Source organism: Phoenix dactylifera, chromosome 11, assembly GCF_009389715.1.
Source record: "Phoenix dactylifera cultivar Barhee BC4 chromosome 11, palm_55x_up_171113_PBpolish2nd_filt_p, whole genome shotgun sequence".
NCBI lineage: Eukaryota > Viridiplantae > Streptophyta > Magnoliopsida > Arecales > Arecaceae > Phoenix > Phoenix dactylifera.
This window is the reverse complement of record NC_052402.1, coordinates 2923890-2940913: the sequence shown is the minus strand read 5'-3', so window position 1 is coordinate 2940913 and position 17024 is coordinate 2923890. Positions and strand designations below refer to the sequence as shown.

The window sequence follows — 17024 nt, the reverse complement described above, 5'->3', positions numbered from 1 at the left end:
GTTGAATGATAGATGTCTATACTTCTGGAAAGACAAACAAGCATTTCAAGATCAAAATCACTATAAACTCCAAGGAAGAAACATTCCAAATGCTTGCATGTCGGCGCCGGCGTGAAATCAAAACATTTGGCCAAGCTTATCATTAATGAAATTTATGGTTATTTCTATCATAATCAGTGAAAAGTTTTTTTTTTTAATGATAGTGGCGGGCTGCCTTGTTCTTATTTATTTAAGCAGGAGTTTAGTTGTGCAGTGGGATTTTTTCATAATATATGGACACCATATAGTTTTGCACTTATTATTCCACTTGTGGAATTATGTTTAATTTTTTTTATTGTCTTATGATTTTGTTATTGCATGTAGGCAGCTAACTGTTATAGATTTCATGAAGGCCCTAGGCTACACAATAGCATCATCAGCAACATGTGCACCTGATGCCTGCCATTGGAACGGTGATTGATAGCATGGCATCAATATCTGTTCATCGGATTTATGTAGTAGAGGGCGATGACCATGAAATTGCTGGTGTTGCGACGCTCAGGGATGTCAAGCTCTTTCTGTATTTGTGAGTTTCCTGATCATTTCGATGACTATTTTGGATTTGCAGTGGAGATGCTGAACCGATGAAATTGTAGGACCCTTCATCTTCAGATCGCATCTGCAGACGCCATCAGCCAGAAATTTCTGGTACACATTCTGCATTTCCCTGCTAATTTCCTACTTTTTTGTGCTGATAATTTTATGAATTAATAGATACCTAACCTTGTATGGCGTCAACTAAGTTGTGCTGCCAGTATTAAAATGTCATGCAGAGACTGGTTACATGTCCTGTCAAAGTTTGCAGGTTTTTTTAGTTGAGGTGGCATATAGAAGGTTATGATAATTGTTTAATTTATACTTGTTTTCTCTTTTTGGTACATAATTTGATCCTCCTTTGTCCTAGCCATACGTGCATGCAAATGGTTTCTCAATAAAACCGGTAACATGGAAAAAGTTTTGTTGCGGATTTTCAATACTTTGAGTCTTGTTCTTTTAAAGTTTTTTTTTTTTTTTTGACAATAGAAGGTTCATCCCTCTTTAGCAGTAAAAGCACAGTTTGGTGACCAATTAAATATCCTTGGACTCCACACGCTGCCGAAGGCTGCAAGCCGCTTGATTCATTACTTGAGCCCACAGTATGACCTTTCTGGACTCCTGTTTTCCGTCGTCTCAATCATCATTTCGCGTTATCACGCCGTCAATTTTCCAGATTCAAAATTCCAAGGTCCGTAGCGTCTCTCCATCTTTCCGACAGAACCAAAATCCAAACATAAATGAAAAATTTCGTAGTTGGAAAAAAAAAAATCATCAGCCACATCAGTGCTCGGAAGTCCGGTTGATTGAACGGTAGATGAAATCCGACTGATACTACCAACCCCTATATCATATACCTAAAATGATATTATATAAAATACACGGCGTTCTCATCCGTAAGAAGCCGTTCTCATCCGGAAGAAGGAGCGCCGCCTCCGAGGCCATCCTCCTTCCTCCCCTTTCATGTCTCAACCTTTGTCTCCGGCCGCCTTCCTTCGTTCCAACATCTAACGGGGGCCGCTAATGGGGAATTCCCCCTCCCCCCTTCCCCCAGCCAAAAAGAAAAAGAAAAAGAAAAGCCTTTGCCACGTGCCATTCTGGCATTGGTGCTTCTCACCGCTTGCGCTCCCGGTTCCCTGCCTTGGTACCGTAATTGGGCTCCGTAGATTCATTCGCTCGATATGGGTGGCGATTTCGGTAAATCCTCGTCCATCCCATCCCTTTTCTGTAATTTCATGTTCGCGGTGGTACTATAAATATACGAAATCCCTCTTCTCCTCCTCGTGAGAGGACCCCCGCCCCGCCTCGTTTGGTTCCAACTTTCCACGGGCTTTCTTCCCCGTCTTCGTTTCCTCCGACCTCCGTATCCTCGTAATAAAAGAAAAGAAAGAGAGAGAGAGGGGGGGGGGGGGGTTTCCTCGGACGTCCGTGTCCTCGTAATAAAGAGAAGAAAGAGAGAGAGAGAGAGAGAGAGAGAGAGAGAGAGGGATAATATATAAAGATATATTATGGAAAGTGGGGGTAACTCCCTGGCGACGGTGGCCGGGACGGATGGGACGAAGCGGCGGGTGTGCTACTTCTACGAGCCGGAGGTGGGGAACTACTACTACGGGCAGGGGCACCCGATGAAGCCCCACCGGATCCGGATGGCCCACGCCCTCATCGCCAACTACGGCCTCCTCAACCGCATGCAGGTCCTCCGCCCCGTCCCCGCCCGCGACCGCGACCTCTGCCGCTTCCACGCCGACGACTACGTCTCCTTCCTCCGCTCCGTCACCCCCGAGACCCAGCACGACCAGATCCGCGCCCTCCGCCGCTTCAACGTCTGCGACGACTGCCCCGTCTTCGACGGACTCTATGCCTTCTGCCAGACCTACGCCGGCGCCTCCGTCGGCGCCGCCGTCAAGCTTAACCACCAGCACCACGACATCGCCATCAACTGGGCCGGCGGCCTCCACCACGCCAAGCGCTGCGAGGCCTCCGGCTTCTGCTACGTCAACGACATCGTCCTCGCCATCCTCGAGCTCCTCAAGTTGCACGAGGTGCGCTTTCTTGATCCGATATAATCGTTCTTTTCTTCTCTGATTTCGCCTATTTCGGTTGAACAATCGATCGTATGGCCTATTTTTCTTTTTCTTTCTCTTTTCTTTTATTATTTTCTTATAAATTTAAAAGTATTCATTAGCCAAAGGAGGGGTAAATATGTCTACTTCAATGAATTGGGAAACCGTCGAATAAAGTTCTTAAGTTTTTTTTTTTTCTTACTTTCATCTCGTGTTAGATCGTATAAATTTAGCATTTTCTTTTTTTTACTATGTGACCGAAGGGTGTATTATTTGTCACAGTCTTTTCCCCTTTGCTTTTCTTGCGGTCTATGGCAGCGGTTTCTTTTCCCCTTTTCCTTTCTTTTTGTTCAATAAATAGATTTTAAAGGAAATACTTATCTTCTCATAGCGTGGGAAAAATTGTGTATCTCCGCAAAAATAATCCAGTTCCCGAGGAAGGAAGTTCCTTGCCTCTCATTTAGATCCAGTAATCTTTTTCCCTTATGAGACATGTCACTAGGGAAACCCTAGAATAAAAGAAAAACGAAGAAAAAGGAAACTTCGGCCAAAGTTCTCGAAAGCGATTCATCATCTTATGTTATGTCAGCTAACGCAGTATTTATTTCCTTACTTTGCTATTGTTTCATGATTTAAGTTTTGCAATTGATTTTCTGCCTACAAACCCAGAGTGCCACAAGAATGTAACACTGTTGGCTGGTCTGTTTACCTTTCCTTTAGTTTCACTCTGTTTTATTCTGATGTAGATTGATCATAGCGTTCCTGATTCAGGAAGTGATCAAGTGAAGTTCTTGAAAGGTTCCTTGGCAGGTTTATACATGTAAATTGAGCATTATTTTTTTAATTCTAAATTTTATCAGAGCAATGCTACGGTAATTCAGAAAAAAATCACTCAAAAAAGTCGCTCAGGTCTCTCGAACCAATCACTTGACTTCATTAAATGGAACCCTTCAAGATGTCAATTCAAGGGAGCATTGAGAATGCACCACACCAGCTGAGTGACTTTTTGAGCGACATTTTTGAGTTGCCTAAGCATTTTTTATTTTATGATGCTATCGAGGGTGCTATTTTTTATGAACTTGAGAGGGACTGTTGACCTCCCTGCAACTCCCCACGTGCACTATTGGCCAAACTTGCTTTGCATGGGTATTTAATCTTAACAGCAATAATTGATGCCTAGATTCCTAAAGCTGATTGAATACTGAATTTGCAAAATCACATAAGTCGCAAATCAATTATCTCTGAACTTTGAAATAAAATGAATTAGTGCAAAATCCTGAGCAAACATTGTAAAGAAGAATTTCCATCTAACCGACTGAGTTCGTACATGATAATAAGTTGAGAAAACTTTGTTGACGAGTAGTTCTATGCAATACTCTTTCCTAGTGGATTACGTGATTCGATATTTTTTTCTTAATCAAACAGGATACATTTAAATTCACAGCTAATTTCCTACATTAAATATCTATTTATTATCATGTTGTCTTTTCACTTTCTTTGCTTTCGTCTTTTCGCTTTTCCACTTTGTTTGCTTACATAGTTCATCATTACTTCTTGCAGCGTGTTCTGTATGTGGACGTTGATATCCACCATGGAGATGGTGTAGAGGAGGCATTCTACACAACTGATAGAGTAATGACAGTTTCTTTTCATAAATTTGGGGATTATTTTCCTGGAACAGGAGATATACGCGATACGGGATTTGGGAAAGGAAAACATTATGCTGTAAATGTACCTTTAGATGATGGAATTGATGATGACAGCTATCAATCTCTATTCAAACCTATCATATCAAAAGTAATGGAGGTTTTTAGGCCTGGTGCTGTGGTGCTTCAGGGTGGTGCTGATTCCTTATCTGGAGACCGATTGGGTTGTTTCAACCTTTCAGTCAAAGGGCATGCTGAGTGTGCCAGATACATGAGGTCGTTTAATGTGCCACTGTTGATGGTGGGTGGAGGTGGGTACACCATTCGGAATGTTGCTCGCTGTTGGTGCTATGAGGTAATATAAAGGCTACAGTATCTACAAGACCATGCTGCCCTTTGCTGTCTTAAAACTCATTTTGCTATTATTTATTGAACTATTTATGCTACCTGTCTTTGATGCTGTATATATAATTTTCCTATTCCTGCACTTGCCCTGACACCTAGCATTCATGTAGATCTATGCCATGATTCAGCTTGTAATTATAGCATAAGAAGGTGATTAAATATTTGCATCAAATCTGTGAAACTGTATCAGAGTGCTGCACATAAAAAATCTTACAATTTCTGTTTTAATTCATTGTGTTGTAAATTGCATATGTTTTTTTCATTTGTATGGGTTAAATAGTTATTTTTTAGTGCTTTTCACTATCTATTTTCTAGTAGCCATGCAAGTCTTGTTACTTATATGTTGAACCAGGTAATGTGGATGGGAACATTTCCTATATTTTAACACTAATGGAGTTTTTTTTTTTTTTTTTGATTAACACTCATGATGGCCACTTGCAGGGATTTCTGGCTTTTGTTTTGACTAGATTCCTGTATGATACCTATTCTCCTGCTTAGATGGTGGAATTCTTCTTTGATAATCTCACTCTTATTAAACTAATTTTATGCTTTTAAACCTTCTGAGCAGACAGGAGTTGCTCTTGGTATAGAAGTTGATGACAAGGTGCCTCAACATGAATATTATGGCTATTTTGCTCCAGACTATACCCTTCATGTTGCACCAAGTAATATGGAGAATAAAAATTCACGCCAGTTATTGGACAATATAAGAATGAGGATTCTAGATAATCTTTCAAAACTCCAACATGCTCCAAGTGTCCAATTTCAGGAGCGGCCACCTGATACAGAGCTTCCAGAGGTATTGTTGCCTTTTCAACAAGTCTTAACTTTTTAAAAGCCAGACTGTAAATTCTTCTTTTAATTCCAACATCTTCTTCTATATCAATTTTATTTCGATTAGCCCTTTATTTCATCATTTTTATATACAAGTATGTTTAGGTTATAGTTTATATATAGAATCTTGTTTTTCAGTTAAACCTATTTCTTGTATTTGCTGATAAAGAACAAAGTGCTCAACCATCTTAAATGAAGTGCAGCCATGAAAAGCAAATTTTGGGTGCATGCACTTGTTGCTGCTATAGTCCAGCACATAATATTGTTTGTAGACAAAGCCACAATATGCGTCAACTATGAGTGAACCACACAATTCAATAATTCACAGTCTATATGTCCATCTATATCTATTATGTGGTGCGGACACCAGTGCCAGATCATGGGCTTGGTTGCAATGAAGGGATTGGGTGATAATGGGCTTGGTTACAATCTTGACTTTCATACTTAAAACTAATTTATTAATTAATTCAATTGCTTGATGTGCAGTATGATGAAGATGAAGAGGATGCAGATGGAAGATATGATCCTAATTCTGATAGAGAAATGGATGATGCTTCCCCTGTAGATGAGACATCATGGTATCATTATTCTATAAGTTGTGTTAGTTCGCTGCTTTTCATGTTTTATACTTCTTTCTTAAATACCTTGTGCCTACAGCAGACCTGCAAATGAAATACAGACCATAAGAGCCGAGATGGACATCATTGAAAATGAAATGAAAGATCAGGTATCTGCTTGCTCTGCCTTTTTTTCTCCTATACATCTAAAGTAAATTGTTAATTCAGATAATAAGATTATTTCTATCAGTTCTGTAGTTCCCTGCCTCCTGAAGTCTAAGGACATTTTGATTTGTTATATATTGTTTCAAGTATTAGAAGTAATTCAAAGCTGCTTCTATTCTATCAGCAAACTAGTTTCTCTTGAAAATGCATTGTGACATCAATCCAGTGCTTCCTAGGATACATTTTTGGTACCTTGCTATGTGGATTTTTGCAAAGTTGGATTCTTGGTGACATAACACCCCTTCTTTGAGTTCTTAAAGAAACTGATTACAATGTGTTACATGGGCATCCTTAAATGCAAACTATGCATCTTATATATACTTGACCAGTTTTATTTCTTCAAAATGATCTTGGAGCTGATTAGTCCGAAAGTTTGATGGTGATTTTGTTTTTCAGGGCGTTGAACAGTTCTAGACATTGGCAACTAGATGAAAGCTTGTTGAATTTCAAAATTTGTGAATGCATTTTGAACATGCTTATAGCTTGAAATTCTGTAAAGTACAAGTCCCCTGGGCCAATAGTCAATAGGTGCAACCTCGATGCTATGAAATTTGGAGATATTTGTGTCCTTTATAAAAGTTGGATCCTCTGATTAACTTTGATATCAAACATGATATTGAAAATGATAATTTAAATTAGTTCTTCTATTGTTTTATGTTCACAAGACTCAAAATTGAGGAAGACCACTTGGTTGGACCTCGTCATATGGTTAGCACTGTTGTGAGCTGGTGGAGGTTTCATTTTTGATATGAATTCTAAAGTTTTACTCAAAACATATCCTTAAGATTTGTAATTTTTTTGGCCAATTGTATAGGTAAGATTGTATTCATTTCCAGCATCGACCTTTCGATGGTTTCACTCTTTCTTTAATCATTTGGGCTTAATCAAACTTATCTTTGGAGTGCCCCATGCAAAGACTGTTGAGCAGCTTTTGGTTTTCCCTCACTCTCAAAAGTTCAACCACTCCAATATCTAGAGATAACTTTCAGAGTAATGCCTCTTTTGTGTTTCTCCTCCACCCTCTTTGCTATGATCATGTAGGATACGAGCGACCATCCTATACTTGTCTTGCCCCATTTGTAGACTCGTATTTTCAGTACATTGGGGTGCACTAGAGTGTCTCACAATTCTGTAATGCCCTTACCAACCAGTGCCTTTTTTATCACTACAAGCAGGTTTAGGTCATAATATGTGCTTTTGAGCTTGTCCTATCTTCACAGGTATATACATCAGATGGGAGTCCATCTCATAGATTAAAATGCTGTATGCTGTTTCTCAGCCTCAGCATCCCACTTATATTTGGTGGTCTGAAGTCTCCTTCAACTTCTTGATGGAATCAATAGAACTTTATTAAAAATGAAGTTGTGTCCACGATAAGCTCTCACTTCTCTCTGAATGATTGTTGTATAATTTCTAGTTGATGGAATGGAAGAAAGAATGTTTCTACAGTGGCACTTTTTCTAGATATCTAATGGAGTCCATTAACATAACTCTGCACTGAAATCAGCTCTGATCGTTTGAATATCAAAAATGAAAAATATACTGTAATAGTTGAGAAGTGGGCAAAGTTAATTTTGAATTAGATGGTTCTCATTGACGGACATACTGGTAGGTAGAAAGGTGGTTCTTAGAATGGTACTGGTTTCTATTGCCTTGTCATTTTACTTAATCTGCCACGGCTTAAGTGTTGTTCCAGATTCTGTAATTCGTAAAATCTGAGTACTTGCTAAGTTGCATTTTTACTGCCATCTCTTAGGAACCACACAAATTAGCTGCAGAACATGCGAAAGATGTAGAGGTCATGGACGAGGTGATGCCACCATGCTCCAAGGTGAAACTATTAAAGGCATATAAGTAGATTTGCATATCAATAGATGCTTTTGTGATTCTGATTTATGATCTGTTTTGTGACCAGGCCTCAGGTATAGAGTCCATATCAGTTGATGAACCAAGTGACACGAAGGTTGAAGAAGATAAGCATGCTGCTCGGTGAACCTGATTTGATGTACTCAGGCGTTCAGTGAGAGTAAATGGGTGATTTTGTCGTTCTTTATTTCTTAGAACATTTCTTTTAAATCTTTTTACTTTTTTTTTTTTCAATAACACAAAGGGGGAGGGTTCCCCTTGCGTTCTTTATCTCTTAGAACATTTCTTTTAAATCTTTTTACCTTTTTTTTTTCAATAACACAAAGGAGGAGGGTTCCCCTTGCATCAAAGTGTCAGGAAACAATTCACAGGTGGATGCATCAATTGTAATCTTGTATATATGTGACTGATTTTGCTCCTCTGTTGTTATTTTTGGAGTTGGCTTTCATGGTGATGCTGCTCTATGAAGATTTAGAGTGCTCAAACAGATTGTTCTTTTTTAGCTAACCCAGCCCCAGTTATCAGGTTATGGTTAAATATGTGTGCCAACTGACTGGGGGTGATGCTATTTACCGACAATCTGCTATATCTTACACTTTTTCTGCCTACTGGCTCATTTGGTTGGGTATGCCATTTATTGAGCAAGCTGAAGCTGTCTTGTTTGATAGCGGGCTGCGGTGACCTCATTATTTCGGTATCACACTAGCAAGTGCTTGTCCCTATCCATGCCTCCCCCTACATGTATTATTGTTGGTGAGTCTTGGATATGATGAACCCTCATGTGCATAATTCGCATGTTGCATGTGATTTTAATTTCTGTTGCCTTTCTTGCCTGTAGGGTTTTTTTTCTCTTTTTAATGCCAAGTCAGAACCGATGCTTCTGCAAGTGTGCAACTTCAAAGTTCAAATCTCCATTTGGTAAGGTTGCAGTCCATGCATCTTCTAGGGTTTCTCGACTATTTTTTATGTAATGTGGATCCCTATTAAACATATAGGGCTCTGTTTGGTTTGTTGAAAAACTAAGATGTTTTTTTTTTTTTGAAAAGCCAAAAAAATGGTTTTGGCATATTTGGTTAGCCATAAGAAAGTGGCGCATTCTGTAGTAGCTTATGTTTGGTTAGGCATCTATATTTTTTTTCGTAAAAATTGTATAAAATATTTTTTTGCTCTTAATGGATAAGCTTTATCTCATTCTATCTTTTCATTCTATCTAAAAGTGTAAAGGTACTTTTGAAAAAAAAATTATTTTAATTTTTAATTCGTGGGAGTTAGGTTTTTATATCCCATACGAATTTTTTTTTCCCATAAAAATGTAGAATTTTATTTTGATGAAAAAGCTGCTTTTTCATCCTTTTTTGACAGCTTCAACCAAATATGAGCTATTTTTTTTATCTTTTTTTAATTGACCACACTTTTCTTTCTGTGCGAGCCAAAGATGAGATTCAGAACCCAGCTCTGATCTAACTCATGGCTGCATGCTAAAAGGTTTTAACTAAGCCGGCTGGTTGAGTGTCTCGGTGGCGGATTCACCAGAAACCTGAGACTGAATCTTCTTCAAGTTAGGGAGGTTTATGAGAATTAATGAGAGCCGCTTCCGCCGCGTGGAAGAGGAGAAAGAAAAGATCGCCGGTAGGTGTTGTCTGCATGTTTGTATACACTGTACACGAAGAGGGAGAACGGACTCTTAATATAACAGGTCACTTACGTTCTGCCAAATTCCAACTTCAACCGACTAGCTGCGGTGCTTGAACTGGGATTGATGCTTTGACGATGCTCTTACTGCTAGAACTTAGAAATGAATTGTGATGATGAAATGTTTGCCCATGATGGGAGACGATGAGAATGAAATCAACATGAAGTGGCATAGTGGCAGACCATCCATCTTTTTCAGGTTATGTCGGGGATGACCGTGCGTGGAAAATTTCAGCTGCCAAACTACCTCTGAAATGCTTCTCGCACTACAAACTGCTCCAAGTATGTAATAACAGTGCGTGGCCCCAGGTTTAGCCAGGTCTCACGATCGAGTTGAGAAGTGAAATCGCTCCTTAGGATAAGAAATGCCGAAATTGTCATACTTCTAGGTAGGCTCAGTTGGCCCGAGACAGCCCAGTTATCCGCAATCCATTGAAATACACGGCATGGGGAGGTGGTAGCTATCTAATTGGTAGATTATGTAATTTTAGTGCACGACAAATTCATGGGGATGTTTTTGCTATCTAATTGGTAGATTATGTGGCATCTGCTTGATCTTAATCGTGGCATGAAGCGAATTTAGCTTGTGGTAGCTCCAGTTCTCATTCAGTATGAAGAATTAGCAGCCTGTGCCTGCCCTCCACGTATTGGGAACCACGAAAGGTAGCTGGCCACAAGCAGAACGAGAGATGCACTTGCAGCGACTGTGAGTTACGGCACCTGGTCCAATGTGGTTCTCATATGCTGTAATTACATAGTTTGCATCTTTAGGGGTCTCTTTCCCCTCTTCTTAGAGGGAAAGAGAAGGATCTAGTGGATTGTTCTCCCGCACCTTGGATTTGGCCCGTTCTTCACCGACTCCTTCCGCCACTTGAAACCATCATCATCCAGTATCTCCTCCTCAGAAACTATTCTGAACCCATTTCTACACTCATCAGCATCCAGTTTCATCCTTCCCATCCCATCTCGCTCTCTCATTGCCTAAACCACAAAATTAAATGAATGAATTCAGTAAGATGGGAGCTTCATCTACTAACATTTAAAAAGAAAAAAAAAAATCGGGATTGATTCATTTAATCAACAAACAAATCTGAATGCATACATTACTCTAGTCGTCGTTCCTGGATTCACTGGTGATTTCCACCGGAGCAACGACATGCTCCCATTCCTCAGCCGCCATCACTTATGGTAGTTTCAACTTTTCAAGTCACAGTTTTCGAGCACCAGTTGGTCGGTGCCGAGGAAAAGTCGCAGAAGAGTTGAGTGCTTTTGAGTTATTTTCAATAGTGGAGAAGAGTGGCGCATGGTGGCCGGTATCTGAAAGCTCTAATCGAGCTGCCATGACTTGGGAAGCGACTAAAAAAATATTTGTGGCCTTTGTTCATCTTATATATATAGGGGCCTTTTGCGAACCACCATGTACATTTGTACACATATAGCACCAGGGACTTTCCTGCCGTGGTGGTGGGAAGGTTCTTTGCTATTGCTATGTCACGTCTGATGTAATGTTCCATACGAGGCGAAGACTTTGATAACCAAGTCAAAAAGGTATAAGAGTCATCCAGAACGTTATGTGCAACCATCGTAGCTATTTGATTAAAATTAGAGGTCTAAATCAATTGCTTTTTTAAGTGTGTGCATCTGAAACTCTAATATTCTCCTCCTTGGTGAAGTCTGTTAGGCTGCGAAACTACGATGCTTCCACTCCCCTTCTTTAATTCAGCATATGTCGAGAGATCGATAATATATCGTATCTTTGTCTGCTTTGTCTCGTAATCCATATATAATTATCGCAAACAAAGACTTGTAATTGTTTTTACAATGATATTCCTAGAAGGCAAAATAAAATAACAATCTGAAATTGCAAGGTCAATTTTATGCAATCCCTTATTTTTCAAAAAATATAATTTGAAAATATTTTTCATTATCCAAGTTGATTTATCTGCTTCTTTGCAATCTTTTTTTTATAAAAAAATAACAATATACTAAAATAATCAAAACTAATGAAATTATGGTGGAGAACTAAAGACATTTCTTATATATGGAACAACAGGATTCTGTTGACCAAGGTAATGACTTCTACCAAGCAATCTAATTCCCAGCAGTTTCCTTGTTGGATAGGCACTTTAAAACGATGCCCGTCCGGATCAGTGATCTCAACTCTATCTGTGCCTATAAATCTTGTTTTGTTTTATTGGTGTCAAAGGACCCACCAACAGTCACCATGGATCCTTCAGAAAAACCTACGCTATACCTACTAGAAAGGAAGACAGCAGAAGTCAGCCCTTTCACCATTTAGGCTCTCCTTTCTGACCTTCCAAGAAGAAGGGGTTAGGCATGACTGTCTCATGAGACATGGATTAGAAGTTTCCTCGAAGAGGGAACCAATGTTTTTTGTGGTGAAGGTGGGTTCGTAAACAATATCTTCTTCTTTTTCTTTCCCTTTTCCTTTTTCAATTGGAAGGATCTAATCCTCACCTGCTACCTAAACTAAAATTCGGTAGTATCCGTAAATAATATGTTATATACGCTCCATCAAGTATTAGGATGCCCATTCTAGATGGCATGTGAGCTCCTTGGGCACCACCTTAATAATAGCTTACCCAAATTCATGATTGTTAGATGCAATATCCTGCTTCAAATAGCTAGAAAGCTTAGTTTCTCTTTTCAGATAAAATATAATTTCATGAGCTGATGTGTCGAACATCTATTGGCAACTATCATGGAGCTCCCCATGCATAAGGATGGCTCGACAATAGCTAACAAGTTGCAAATGTCCTCCATTTGAGAGAAGATTCTGTTTTTAAGCCTTAGAAGGTCATTCCCAACTTTTTGCAGTATAAAATTCTAATTAGTAGTGCTCCTGCAGTTATTCTTAAATTTAAATGAAAAAAAAAGGAGAGGAACTGCTCTTAGTTCATAGGTTTGAGAAAAATTTTACATGCATGAAAAAGTAATAATTAATATTTTATGTGTTGCATGCAAGCAAAAATGCGTCTCTTTACTGCGGATGGGGTAAATCTTACTTGAAAAGGCATGTAATATACTAGTAAATTTTGTGGGCTCCAAGCAAAATTAGAGGACATGTCAAGCCTACCATTTATTCGTAAAAAATTTTCAAGAACACACGGGCCTAACATTATTCGGCTGCAAATTCTTGATGATGACATACATAAGAAAGATTACTCCAATAAGCTATAAAAAATTACACTCTTGATGCAACCCTCTTACATGGGTAATGTATGGGATTGTGATAGCTTGTCCTTTTTTTTGCAGCCAGCAATAGACTTGATGCCAAACAGTCACTTCTGTTTGGTGATTTAAAAATCCCTTTGAGAAGGCAAAGACTCCAAGAATAAGGAACTATCTGACCAAGGAATCTGCCCGGAAAAACACCAATTTGTTGATACTTAGAGGATTGCTTTCTTTCCTACTTTTGAGAAGGCCTCCTCCTCAATGTCACCGTTAGTCCCTATCACCTCTGAAAGGCCCTCAATGTCATTCATTGCACCACCCTCCTAATTCTCTATTATCGATCCTCTCCGCCCCAATCTTTTACCTTCTTCGCCATCCTTAATTATGACTTGCACCTCCACATGCGACCAAGTCCATGCTTGCGCTCTCTTTGTCCATGGCTTCAATACCGATCGACTCTCTTATCCAACATATCTTTATCTCTATATACATCGAGTACTTAATTTGATGAGGAAATATTTGCCATGCATAGACATCCCTCATCCTCCAAATTCTTCTCTAAACACGAAATATGTCTTGCATTGCCAGTAAGTGAATTGCTCCAACTTTGATTATTGAATCCAAACAGACAAGTCAACGGAATCCTGGTAATCCTCCCCACATTTAGCCTGAAAACTACTCATGCATCCATTGGAACCTAGATGGATAACTCGTCAGGTCGACACACACAGAGTAAAGCGATCGATTATCATATCCATACGAGTGGGATATGCTCTACGGCAGATGAGTGTTCATATCCAGGAGATGACATTAAGATTGGAACGGGGAGATTATATCAGCAACAGTACACGACTGCTACCGCCATCTCGGTAGATGCCCTGGCGGCTACGGCTAGTTGTTTCGGACGTGCGCCGAGCGCCCCACCACAAGAAGCCGCACCTCCAATCCGGAAGGAATCTCCCAGGCAGCATCTCAGGCAATCCGGAATCACGAGAGGGCCCCACCACCAAGGTCGAGCCCACCTATTTTGGTTGCGACGCGGGTCCCACGGGAGAACGGGACACGCGTCAGGTTTTTGGATGGCTTGCAAGTGGCGGCAGTGTTTTGATTGGTGCATCGCCCCGCCCGGTCCGGTCTCCACGTCATTGGCTCTGACGAATCTGGAGTCCCCAAGTCGAGCACGTCGCGGCGACGAATGGTGGCAGCAGCGGCAGCAGAGAAGCTTCCAATTTAGGCAAAGGAAGCTCGGTGGAAGCGGTGGCCGTTGCATAGAACTGATTCTAGATTTCCATTCCAAAAATAATAAAATTTTAATTTGTGTGTACATGGGTTCATATCCGAGAATGTATATATATAGGAAGCTATGCGTTGGGAGATCATGGCGGCAGTGGGAGCTCCATTGCATGGCTCAGCCACTATGGCTTACCTCCCATCCCAAGCTGGCCGAGAGGGTGGCTCCTATGATGATCTCGAATCCGACCAACCGGCGGCATTCGATATCTCCGATTACATCTTGTCGGATGAGGTGACGGCGCCGGCTTCCTTCGGGCAACCAGAAAGTCCAGTTCCTCCAATGGTTGGTGTCGGCCAGACTGCTACCCAGACTAGTAGTGGAAGCAACTTATCTGCTGCCGGCAGTAGTAGTAGTGCTACAAGGTAAGAACGAGATCTATTTACTTGTACTGTCACTTTTTTATAGCACTAGTGAGCTTTGTGTTGGGCCTCTTTCTTTTAATCATTTATCCTAATGCGTATGTTTTCATGGTTTAGATGTGATCATGTGAATGGTTTGGGAATGCAGGAGTGCAGTAGAAAGACTGAGGACAGACGAAGGGTCTAAGATCGCATTCAGGACGAAGTCGGAGGTGGAAATCCTGGATGACGGATTCAAGTGGCGGAAGTACGGGAAGAAGTCTGTGAAGAATAGCCCCAATCCAAGGTATACAAAGTGGAAAAGCCTAGAGAGATATAGAGGAGTACTTAAAAATGAGAACCAAGTCTTCTAGTGACCACAGGCTCCATTTTCACTTTCACTGGAGGTCTCAGTCTTGCCATGGCTTTATCTTCCAAATAGCATATATAATAACCCTTTTTGCAAAGACAAATAGCCTGCACAAAACATTAGTGATCACTGTAATTTAAATTCATTACCTTCTTCGCTTTGTCTTTGAGAATTAGAGTAGCTTAACTAACTTGCTCCTTCTTAATTGGGTGGTGGCGGTGGTGGTGGCAGGAACTACTACCGTTGCTCAACCGAGGGTTGCTCAGTGAAGAAGAGAGTAGAAAGAGACAAAGAAGACCCAAGCTATGTGATAACCACCTACGAAGGAACCCATAACCACATGAGCCCCGGCGTTGTTTACTACACGACCCAAGACAGCACCTCAGGTCGGTTTTATGTGGCCGGTTGCGAGCTACCTCCAGGTTCGTGAAGACTGGCCGCAATCGCTCCGCATGACGAAGTGCTCAATCTGGCCACTGGTGAAGTTCAAACTTCAACCCTCCTATGATTTGCCTGGAAAACGAATGATCACTTCTGTAATTACTGAGAATCAGCTTCCAGTATCTTGCATATACTTGCCGCTTCTTGTGAGTGTTTAGCTCCTTTTCTTGGCGAATGAATCCTTTTCTTGCGTCAATTTATCTGCAAGCTTTGCCATGATGAAATGGGTACGTCTTCATATTGGGATTTTTGTGAACACCTAGAACAGTTCCTTTGTCTCTTCTCAGTGCTTAGTTGCTCGATAAGGCTCTTTCCGGTGCTCGAACTGCAATAATTGTTGCTTCACTGAGGAGTAGAACGTTATAGAAATAACTAGAGCAAGAAGACCGTTATGCTGAAAAGATGCTTCTCTATTATGTGCTTGCTGGCTTCCAACTCCTTGGCCATACAGCTTTAATTTTTTTTTATTGTAGATTAAAAACGGTATCATTTTCTTATGATGGTTCCACCATTTCCTGGTTTGGAGATGTGAGAGATTGTAGTTGAGATAGAAGCATTTTAAGCTCCAGATGGTATTTAATTACTCTGCCAAAACATGGATTAATGCGATCCTCTGAAAGGGAAAAAAATATTCCCTTTGATGGTGAGTTGGAAGGCAAGAGGAAGGTTATAGTGATGATTTTGACACTTGCTGTTGTTATTAAAGGAACTAACACATATTATAATTATGTAAGCACAAGAAGGAATTAGACATATATTAGAGTATGTAATGTCCACCACCTCCGGGAGGTTCTTTAATTTCTTCTTTTTTTTTAAAAAATAAAAAACCAAAACCTAAAGTTGATTAAGTGATAGTATTTGGTAACTCAAATAACAAAAAAAGTCATAAAGACTCTAACAGAATGAAAAAAACATGCCATCAATTCTATTTTTATACATCAAGCCATGCAGGTGTTTTTTTTTTTTTGAGAGAGAGAGAGGAACCATGAAGGTGTTTGTGTCATCCTTTTTCCCCCCCCTTTTTGGTCCAATACGCATGTTTTAGTCTACTTTATTCATTCAATGAAAATTACAAAGACTCTTTGAAAGTTTGAAAGAGTCATCCTCCAAGAATCATCCTGAATAATTATTTGCACTCTTATGGTTCTAAAAGTATCAGATGAATTAGAAAAAAAAGTCTACCAAAAGACTTTTCCAAAGCATCTCAATAAGCATTTGAAATAAGAGCCGTCTTGAGAAGCTTACGTTGAAAAGAGAAAAAATAAAAAATCTTCAAAAGTGACCATGAATCCCAGCCCCCACCTGTAGATTTAAAGAACATCATTTAACACAGTTTCTTCTATGCTATTATGATCTAAAATCATTTTTTTTTAATTTTATGATCGACAAAACAAAATATTATAAGCACCTTTTAAAGTTAATATTTTAATTTAATTTAATTTGTACTCAAGGAGAGAGATAAGAAAACAATATCAACCAAAAGTATAAACACATATCAGTTTAATATAAGTAAATTCTAAAATAT

General features: G+C 39.8%; 2 protein-coding genes across 4 annotated transcripts; both read left to right on the top strand.

The window, feature by feature from the left end:
• Nucleotides 1–363: 363 nt before the first annotated feature.
• Nucleotides 364–8602, top strand: LOC103721589 (histone deacetylase 1-like). Of its 3 annotated transcripts, XM_039131270.1 has the most exons (8): nucleotides 364–565; nucleotides 636–2615; nucleotides 4197–4637; nucleotides 5256–5486; nucleotides 6008–6099; nucleotides 6179–6248; nucleotides 8060–8134; nucleotides 8219–8598. In XM_039131270.1, the coding sequence occupies exons 2-8, from the start codon at nucleotides 2082–2084 to the stop codon at nucleotides 8294–8296; spliced, it is 1521 nt and encodes a 506-aa protein (XP_038987198.1). In that variant the 5' UTR covers nucleotides 364–565; nucleotides 636–2081; the 3' UTR covers nucleotides 8297–8598. The 3 variants fall into 3 exon arrangements, 2 of the variants coding, with proteins under 2 accessions (XP_038987198.1, XP_008810081.3); XR_003388246.2 differs by having other exon boundaries at nucleotides 364–2615; nucleotides 6182–6248; nucleotides 8219–8602; XM_008811859.4 differs by having other exon boundaries at nucleotides 364–2615.
• A 5849-nt stretch (nucleotides 8603–14451) lies between these two features.
• Nucleotides 14452–16000, top strand: LOC103721580 (probable WRKY transcription factor 50). Its single transcript, XM_008811849.4, has 3 exons — nucleotides 14452–14712; nucleotides 14858–14995; nucleotides 15290–16000. Exons 1-3 carry the CDS (start codon nucleotides 14474–14476, stop codon nucleotides 15486–15488), a joined length of 576 nt encoding a protein of 191 aa, XP_008810071.2. The 5' UTR covers nucleotides 14452–14473; the 3' UTR covers nucleotides 15489–16000.
• Nucleotides 16001–17024: the final 1024 nt, after the last annotated feature.